Raw genomic sequence first — 10,080 nt, 5'->3', positions numbered from 1 at the left:
TTCAGGTGGAAGCTGCCTGAAGAAAGTTTGTTTTTTTTGGCCAGGTGTTTCCTGCTGCAGACACAGGACGATCAATGGGATTTTTCATTTATGTCCATCTAGTTTCGGGGGAGTATTCGATTTTCAAAACCCCTCCACTGAGGCTGGAGAAACTTTAATGGAATTTACCCCCATGGTTGCAACTGCTGGAAAGGAAGCAGATTCAATAGTAACTTTCCATAAAAACTTGAAAGGGAAACATTTACAGGGAGTGGGACTAATTGGATAGATCTTTCAAAGAGCCGACACAGGCACGATGGGCCGAATGTCTTCCTGCGCTGTACCTACGATGTTCCTAACTACTCCCTAAGTTATTCCGTCAGAAATAATGCGGCAGGTCCTCCGGCCGGCGGGTGGCGCTGCGGTTCGGTCCTCCGGCCGGCGCTGCGGTTCGGTCCTCCGGCCGGCGGGTGGCGCTGCGGTTCGGTCCTCCGGCCGGCGGGTGGCGCTGCGGTTCGGTCCTCCGGCCGGCGGGTGGCGCTGCGTTTCGGTCCTCCGGCCGGCGCTGCGGTTCGGTCCTCCGGCCGGCGGGTGGCGCTGCGGTTCGGTCCTCCGGCCGGCGGGTGGCGCTGCGGTTCGGTCCTCCGGCCGGCGGGTGACGCTGCAGTTCGGTCCTCCAGCCTTTGCGCGCAGGCGCGGCGGCCTCAGCCTTGGGTCGGACTGTGGCGGTGCGGCTGGTGGTGATGGCGGAGGAGCTGAGTCTCGGCCGGCGGGTCGAAGCCGAGGACGAAATCGAGGATGATGATGAGGTGAGAGGTGAAGGCCGGGGGGGGGTGCAGCCCGGAGCTTGAGTCTGGTGCTGGTCCGGGGCCCATGTGTGTCTGAGCCCTGTGTCTGGTCCCGGTCCGGACAGGCCCTGCTCTGCTGAAGGCTGCGCGGGATGGTCGCTCTCTTGAGGCCCGCCTCGCCTCGCCGGGCCCCGAGCTTATTCACGGGAGGGACCGTCACTTAACAGCTGTGGGGGTGAGGGTTAGGGAGAGGGAAAGAGTTACTGGAGGTGAAGGTTTTGGGGGAGAGGGTTAGGGAGGGGTTGAGGGTTACTGGAGGTGAAGGTTATGGGGGTGAGGGTTAGGGAGGGGGTGAGGGTTACTGGAGGTGAAGGTTATGGGGGTGAGGGAGAGAGTGAGGGTTAGGGAGAGGGAAAGAGTTACTGGAGGTGAAGGTTATGGGGTGAGGGTTAGGGAGGGGTTGAGGGTTACTGGAGGTGAAGGTTATGGGGTGAGGGTTAGGGAGGGGGTAAAGGTTATGCGGGGTGATTACGATGGGTTTGGATTAAGGGGGTGGGGGTGGGAGGGTCGGCATTGAGGGTTATGGCTGGGTCTTTGGGCACGCTCCTGTCCTTCAGTTTTGCTGTCAACAGTCTGTGACTCTGAACAGTTGAATACTTTGAACTGTAGTTCCTTCTGTCGGGCAGCTGGCCATCTGAAGACAGCTGGAGTGCGTTGGCTTCATCTGGCACTGAAGTAATGGCCAGTAGGACTGTGGAACAGGAGGCATCGCATTCCGTGGCCTCCAAACAAGAACTCGATTTTACAACTGTGATCTCATCCCCCGTTTGATGGGTGCCCCTCAGTGCTAGCATTAGTGTCACAATCCTGGTGCTGCAGTGTTCTGTTTGTCAAAGGGTTAATTACACCTCTTCTACTTGCAGCTCGATGAGTCCCTGACAGAAAGACTCTGGGGTTTGACCGAGATGTTCCCTGAGGGTATGCGGAACGCATCCGGGCTCGCCGCAGACTGCTCAGTAACGCTGGCCAAGAAATTTTACAGGTAAGTGGCAGACAGTGTGGTGAGGAATCTGGGAACGGCAGGTGGTTCAGTAAACAATTTAGGAAATAACAAAATAACTGATGATAACAAAATAACTTGATATTTTTATCAGGGGTGATGAAAAACAAGGACTGTGATAAGTTAAATAGTGTATGCAAAACAGCACCAGGGCAAAAGGGCAGGGTGAGGTCAGTTGCTAAAATAAGAGTTCTATACACAAATGCACATAGCATAAGGAATAAATCAAGCAAATTAGAAGCGCAAATCCAGCTTAAAGGATATTATGTAGTGGCCATTATTGAAACCTGGCTATAAACTGGGCTTGACTTAGAAAGGATGGGGAAATTGGAAATGGAGGAGGGGTAGCAATACTGATAAAGGACTCTATTACAGCATTAGATAAGGGAGTGTCGATGGATGTTATTTATATGGACTGCCAGAAGGCATTCGATAAGGTTCCACATAAGAGACTGTTAACAAAAATGAGAGCACATGGAATTGGAGGTAACCTATTGGATTGGATGGGGAATTGGTTCGGAGGTAGGAGACACAGAGTCGGGATAATGGGTATGTACTGAAATTGGCAGGATGTGACCAGTGTCCTCCAGGGATCTGTACTGGGGCCTCAGCTTTTCACTATATTTATAAATGGCTTGGATGAAGGAATAAAGAGCCTTATATCTAAGTTTGCTGATGACATCAAGTTAGGTGGCACAGTAAATAGTGTAGATGGGAGCAGAAAGTTGTAAAGGGACATTGATAGATTGAGTGAGTGGGAAAAACTGGCAGATGGAGTTCAATGTGGGGAGGGGTAAGAAGCTCAGAACTGTGGAGGAGCAGAGGGATTTAGGGGTCTAAGTACAGAAATCACTAAAAGCTAGTGGGCAGGCACAAAAAATAATTAAAAATGTTGGCCTTTATCTAAAGGGGGCTGGAATACAAAGGGGAGGGGGTTGTGTTACAGGTACATAAAGATCTGGTTAGATCCCATCTGGAGATACTGTGTTCAGTTCTGGGCACCGCACCTCAGGAAGGAGATATTGGCCTTGGATGGGGTGCAGCACAGATTGACCAGGCTAAAAGGGTTAAATTATGAGGACAGGTTAACATAAGAACATAAGAAATAGGAGCAGGAGTAGGCTATATGACCCCTCGAGCCTGCTCCACCATTCAATCAGATAATGGCTGATCTTCCACCTCAACTCCACTTTCCCACCCAATCCCCATATCCCTTGATTCCCTCAGTGTCCAAATATCTATCAATCTCAGCCTTGAATATTCTCAACCACTGAGCATCCACCGCCCTCTGGGGTAGAGAATTCCAAAGATTCACAACCCTCTGAGTGAAGAAATTTTTCCTCATCTCGGTCCTAAATGACCTCGGACCTTATCCTGAGACTATGATCCCTAGTTCTAGACTCTCCGGGCAGGGGAAACAGCCTCTCAGCAATAACCCTGTCAAGCCCTCTAAGAATTTTATGCATTTCATTGAGATCACCTCACATTCTTCTAAACTCCAGAGAGTATAGGCCTATTCTACTGAATCTCTCCTCAAAGGACAACCCTCTCATCCCAGGAATCATCTAGTGAACCTTCATTGCACCCCCTGTAAGGCAAGTATATCCTTCCTTAGATAAGGAGACCAAAACTGTACACAGTAGTCCAGGTGCGGTCTCACCAAAGCCCTATATAATTGCGGCAACCCCCTTACAATAAAGGCTGACATAACATTTGCCTTCCTAATTGCTTTCTGTACCTGTATGTCAACTTTCTGTGATTGGTGTACAAGGACACCCAAATCTGTCTGAATATCAAATACTAATCTTGTATTCCCGCGCGAATAGAAGATTAAGGGGGGACCTAATTGAGGTGTTTAAGATGATTAAAGGATTTGATAGGGTAGATAGAGAGAAACTATTTCCTCTGGTGGGGGGAGTCCAGAACAAGGTGGCATAACCTTAAAATTAGAGCCAGGCCATTTAGGGGTGATGTCAGGAAGCACTTCTTCACACAAAGGGGAGTGGAAATCTGGAACTCTCTCCCCCCAAAAAGCTGTTGAGGCTGGGGGTCAATTGAAAATGTATTCCTTGGAAAATAAGAGTCTACGGGTAGAGGAGCAGAGGGATCTGGGGGTACAGATTCACAAATCATTAAAAGTAGCGACACAGGTTAATAAAACCACAAAAAAAGCAAACAAAACACTGGGTTTCATTTCTAGAGCGATAGAATTGAAAAGCAGGGAAGTTATGTTAAACTTGTATAGAACCTTGGTTAGACCACACTTGGAGTACTGTGAACAGTTCTGGTCTCCATATTATTATAAAAAGGATATCAAAGGTGCAAAAAGGATTTACAAGGATGATACCAGAACTGAGAGGATATACTTATCAGGAAAGATCTAACAGGCTGGTGCTCTTTTCTCTAGACTGAGGGGTGACTTGATCAGCCATGATCTCACTGAATGGCCTACTCCTGTTCCTTTGTTCCTATAGAGGTCTTTAAGATTATGAAAGGGTTTGATAGGGTAGATGTGGAGAAGATGTTTCCACTTGTGGGGGAGACCAGAACCAGGGGCCATAAATATAAGATAGTCACTAATAAATCCAATAGGGAATTCAGGAGAAACTTCTGTACCCAAAGAATGGTGAGAATGTGGAACTCGCTACCACAAGGAGCAGTTGAGGCGAATAGTATAGAAGCATTTAAGGGGAAACTAGATAAACACATGAGGGAGAAAGGAATAGAAGGACATGCTGATAGGGTGAGATGAAGAGGGGAGGGAGGAGGCTCCTGCTGTAAATTCGATGTAATTCTGTGCTGAGTGCGGGTAGTAGTTGACTTGATGTTTACCTCGGGCTGTGTAATGTTTTGCAGTTTCACACGCTCAGCCCTGTGGGTGGGAACCACGTCCTTCATGATCCTGGTCCTACCGGTGGTGTTTGAAACCGAGAAACTACAACTAGAACAGCAGCAGCTCCAGCAACAGAGACAGGTATGGAATGGGCAGGGGGAGCGGGGAGGGGGCCGGAGAATGGGCACGGGGGCTGGAGATTGGGCACACGGTAGGGTGTGCGAGGGGGAGCGGGCAGGGGAGGGGGCCGGAGAATGGGCACGGGGGCTGGAGATTGAGCACACGGTAGGGTGTGCGAGGGGAACGGGGGGAGGGGAGCGGGCACGTATGGTGATGGGTTGAGCACGGGAGGCATAAGGGAGCTGGGAGGCTGTGGATACAAGATGGGCACCTGATGCACGGGGAGAAGGCAGCTGGGCAGTGCGGGTTTACGGTGGGTGAGGAAAGGAATGTGAAATGAGAGAGTGGACAGAGGGCTGACAGGTGGAGTGTGCAGATTGGTGGAGTTGGTAGAAGCACAGATGGGTGCAGGGCGGGCAAAGGACACAGACATGGTGTGATGCTGAGGAGTTTGGTGCACGATTGGAAGATGGGAGAGGGCCAGACAGGTGGATTCGAGATCATAAGACGTGGCGACACTAGCTAGCAGAGGTTTCAGGATGGAACGAGAATGTGAGAGGCTCGGGGGGAAGGGGTCGCGCAGGAGAGCTTGTATGGGGCTGGTGTGGACATCGATGTAAGACTTGAGAGGGTAGAGTGCAAACTGGGAACAAGATAGGGACATTTATAAACAGTGGGGCAGGGCAGTGGGTGTTGGGACAGGTGTCAGTGTGAGGGAGTGGGTGTTGGAATCATAGAAAATTTACGGCACAGAAGGAGGCCATTCGGCCCATCATGTCCCCGTCGGCCGAAAATGAGCCACCCGGCCGAATCCCACTTTCCAGCACTTGGTCTGTAGCCCTGTAGGTTACGGCACTTCAAGTGCACATCCAGGTACTTTTTAAATGAGTTGAGGGTTTCTGCCTCTCCCACCCTCTCAGGGTGGGAGTTCCAGACCCCCACCACCCTCTGAGTGATAAACATTTCTCCTCAGCTCCCCTCTAATCCTTCTACCAATTACTTTAAATCTATGCCCCCTGGTCACTGACCCCTCTGCTAAGGGAAATAGGTCCTCCCTATCCACTCTATCTAGTCCCATCATAATTTTATACACCTCAATTAAATCTCCCCTCAGCCTCTTCTATTCCAAAGAGAGTTGAGTGGGGCGAGGGCGGGGGTTGTGTCGGGGGGCGAGGGCGGGGGTTGTGTCGGGGGCGAGGGCGGGGGTTGTGTCGGGGGCGAGGGTTGTGTCGGGGGCGGGGGTTGTGTCGGGGGCGAGGGCGGGGGCGGGGGTTGTGTCGGGGGCGAGGGTTGTGTCGGGGGCGAGGGCGGGGGTTGTGTCGGGGGCGGGGGCTGTGTCGAGGGCGAGGGCCAGTTTATGTGATTTTTTGTTCTCTCTTGTTGGTTCTAATCTGATGGGTTCTTTTGCTCCCAGATTCTGTTGGGACCGAACACGGGAATGTCTGGTGGATTGCCGGGATTGCTGCCACCGCCAGTTCCAGGGAAGATATAATGGATCAGACGGCCCGAGTGGGAACTGCTGGCAGAGGACGGCGGGGTGGGGGGAGTTAAGGGATTGATGTACCTCGGGGTTTTGACACCATGTACCTGCCGCCCATCGCTGGGGAGACTCGGGTTAGTCCTCAGTGTTCACCCCTGGACCAATCGGACAGCTCAATACACTGAACATCCCGTCTACGAGCACAGTGGGGGGGGGGAGGGGGGAGGGATCTGAACTAGAATCTGCTGGATCAGTTATGGGAGAGGGAGCACGATGGGTTCTCTCCGAGCCCTGCTACTAATGAACTGCATCCTGTGTGTGTCACAGGCATCTTTTATCACCATGTGTCTGAGAGTGATTCCTACAGGGACATTGGGCACCGGTTATTTGAAGGTGAAGACCCAGTTTTCTCAGGTTGGGCTCTCAGGTGAGGTGTGTGAGGGACAGCTCTCCTGTCAGTTCATTGCGACTGAACCCCTCCTGGGGAGCCTGCGGTCAGACTGGGCCTCCCCTCGGCTTACATGGAGAGGTCTGGCCTCACACAGAGCAAGTACTGTGGGGATTTTAAACATGGAATCAGTTTTCAACCCCAGCCTGGTTTGCGCTGGCACTGCCTGGTGTGATTGCTGGGCACAGTCAGTCAGGCAGAGGACCAGTGCTTGACCACAGGAGGAGCCATGTCAGCTTGCTGCGGCCTCACCTCTCCCTACAAACCTGGGAGACGGGTGGGTCATAGGCTGCTTGACAAGCAATGTCCAGTGGGTCTCAGTGCGACAGATGAGGTGGGAACCTGGCCGGTTTAGATCACTGTAGAGTCTGCAGGGTTTAGAAGCCCGAGCGGTTTGCACTTTGTTGAATTCACCAGGCACTGGGGCAAGCTGGCTACACGCGGGAATCCTCCCCGATACGTCTCACAGTTAGAACACGCTGCCTACAGTTTGACTTGTACTTGTGATTTAATAAATTCTTGATGCCTGATTGTGAGAGATTTAATTAAAGGGGAGGGAACTGCGGCAATAGTTGGGCACAAGTTTAGGCCCTGCTGCTGCCCTCGGGTTGTTGCTGTAGCAGCCCAGAGGTCAGTTGTTCGAATCCCACCACAGCAACCTGTGACATTGAATACAATAAAATCTGGGGATTTAGGGGTTGGCACCAGAAACCCAAATGGTTCATTCACGTCCTTCAGGGAAGGGACCTGCTGCCCCGAATCACTCTGGCCTACACCTAACGCCAGTCCCACACCACCTGCTTGACTCCATGCCTTCTGAAATGACTGAACAAGCCTAGTGATAAAAACGATTGCTATAAGGCTCACCACCTGCATGGAGCCGCGAGGGATGGGCACATGATGCCTCACCCACTGGCAGTGCCAAAGGAACGTGCCTCTCACTAACGCACAATGGGATAGGCAGTAACGTGACATAGATGCTGAAATTTGGTTCCAAACGCAGCCCAGAGTGATGGGATGAAGCTGGCTGCATGTGTCCAGTGTGAAATGAACTCGAGGAACTCTCAACTCAAACCTTAGAGGTCAGAAGCCCACGGTGCAAAACGACCTCAAATTCATACCAATTGGCAATCTGGGTGAGAAATGGAAGAATATCACATGGGGTAGTTGGGTATGATGTTGCAGCATGTACATGGGACAGTGTAGAGGGAGCTTTACTCTGTATCCAACCCGTGCTGTACCTGCCCTGGGAGTGTTTGATGGGACAGTGTAGAGGGAGCTTTACTCTGTAACCTGTGCTGTACCTGTCCTGGGAGTGTTTGTTGGGACAGTGTAGAGGGAGCTTTACTCTGTATCCAACCCGTGCTGTACCTGCCCTGGGAGTGTTTGATGGGTCAGTGTAGAGGGAGCTTTACTCTGTATCCAACCCGTGCTGTACCTGCCCTGGGAGTGTTTGATGGGACAGTGTAGAGGGAGCTTTACTCTGTAACCTGTGCTGTACCTGTCCTGGGAGTGTTTGTTGGGACAGTGTAGAGGGAGCTTTACTCTGTATCCAACCCGTGCTGTACCTGCCCTGGGAGTGTTTGATGGGTCAGTGTAGAGGGAGCTTTACTCTGTATCCAACCCGTGCTGTACCTGCCCTGGGAGTGTTTGATGGGTCAGTGTAGAGGGAGCTTTACTCTGTATCTAACCCCTGCTGTACCTGCCCTGGGCATGAGACACTTCAGCACTAAGACCCTTCAGCTTGATGAGCAAAAATAACTTAGATTTATGTAGTGCCTTTAACATCAAAAAGTGTCCCATGGTTCTTCACAGTGGCATAATAAAAGGGCCGCAGATTCATTGAAGGAACTGCTAGGAGTGGTGACTAAAGCTTGTTCAAAGAGATGGGTTTATGGTGGGTCCTAAAGGAGAGAGGTGAAGGGTCTAGGGAGGGGATTTCAGAGCGTGGAGCCTCATTGCAAAGTAAGGCAATGGGCTGGACTGTTTGTTGCTGGGAGCTGGACGAAGCCAATGGGGAATGACTGAGTCCTGAGCACAGTGACTAACAGCACTAGTAACATAATGGTGACGTCAGTAATAGCAGGTCAACAATCAGACAGACCTGGTAATGTCAGGAAGCCATGATGTGGAGATGCTGGTGATGGACTGGGGTGGACAAATGTAAGGAATCTTACAACACCAGGTTATAGTCCAACAGTTTTATTTGAAAATCACAAGCTTTCGGAGGCTTTCTCCTTCGTCAGGTGAGTGTGGGATTCCGTAAATGCACAGAATATATAGTCAGAGAACAATGCCTGGTGATTACAGATAATCTTTCCAACTGCCCGTTATCTGTAATCACCAGGCATTGTTCTCTGACGATATATTCTGTGCATTTACGGAATCCCACACTCACCTGACGAAGGAGAAAGCCTCCGAAAGCTTGTGATTTTCAAATAAAACTGTTGGACTATAACCTGGTGTTGTAAGATTCCTTACAAATGTCAGGAAGAGCAGCTGTATCCTAACACACACCCAGTCCTGTTCACTCACCCCCCCCCCCCCCTCCCCGCGTTCGCTGACATACATCGGCCCGGCAATTCCCTCCGTGGCCTCGCCCCCTCCCTCTGTAACCTCCAACAATCCCCCCAGATCTCCGCGCTCCTCCGATTCTGGGCTCTTGCACGTCCCCGATTTCCACCGGCGGCTGGGCCCCGAGCTCTGGAATCCCCTCCCTCCTCCTCCGAGACCCTCCTTAAAACCTCCCTCTTTCCCAATATCTCCTTATGGGGCTCGGTGTCAAATTTTGTTTGATGATCGCTCCTGTGAAGCGCCGCGGGACATTTACTACATTAAAGGCGCTGTATAACGGGGGGGTTATTGTGGCCGGAGAGCCGCGGGCCGCCATGGCGGGAACACTCACCGTCCCGCGCAGGGCTCACCCCTCACCCCTGACCCCAGCCTGCCGCTCACCCCTGACCCGGGCGGCAGAGACTCGGCCGCTCCCATTGGACGTTTCCCCGGCAACCCGCTGCCGTATTCCGAGCTGTCGCGCGGCGCGGCGTCACGTGCTCCGGCGCGGTGTCATGGCGATGGTCGGCGGGTCGGCGCGGGGGGACGGAGGCCTGGGGCCGGACGGGGAGCTCGGGCGGTACCGGTCGCCGCTGGTCAGCAGGTACTCGAGCCCCGAGATGGCCTTCAACTTCAGCGAGGTCAAGAAATTCAGCACGTGGCGCCGGCTGTGGCTTTACCTGGCGAGGGGCGAGAAGGTGAGAGGTCAGGGGGTGAGCGGCCCCCGGGGTCAGAGATTGGAGTCGGTCCCAGATCCGCTGTTACTCTATGGAGACCCCCTCCTCATTCCCCCCCTTCATTCCCCCCTCCCCCCCCTTA

General features: G+C 52.3%; 1 protein-coding gene across 1 annotated transcript; it reads left to right on the top strand.

The window, feature by feature from the left end:
- Nucleotides 1–656: 656 nt before the first annotated feature.
- On the top strand, nt 657–7,238 carry tomm22 (translocase of outer mitochondrial membrane 22 homolog (yeast)). The gene is made up of 4 exons (XM_067974227.1): nt 657–788; nt 1,691–1,809; nt 4,684–4,801; nt 6,195–7,238. The coding sequence occupies exons 1-4, from the start codon at nt 723–725 to the stop codon at nt 6,270–6,272; spliced, it is 381 nt and encodes a 126-aa protein (XP_067830328.1). The 5' UTR covers nt 657–722; the 3' UTR covers nt 6,273–7,238.
- The last annotated feature ends 2,842 nt before the right edge of the window (nt 7,239–10,080 follow it).

This window comes from Heptranchias perlo, chromosome 40 (genome assembly GCF_035084215.1).
Source record: "Heptranchias perlo isolate sHepPer1 chromosome 40, sHepPer1.hap1, whole genome shotgun sequence".
Classification (NCBI taxonomy): Eukaryota; Metazoa; Chordata; class Chondrichthyes; order Hexanchiformes; family Hexanchidae; genus Heptranchias; species Heptranchias perlo.
This window is presented reverse-complemented; position numbering and strand designations above follow the sequence as displayed.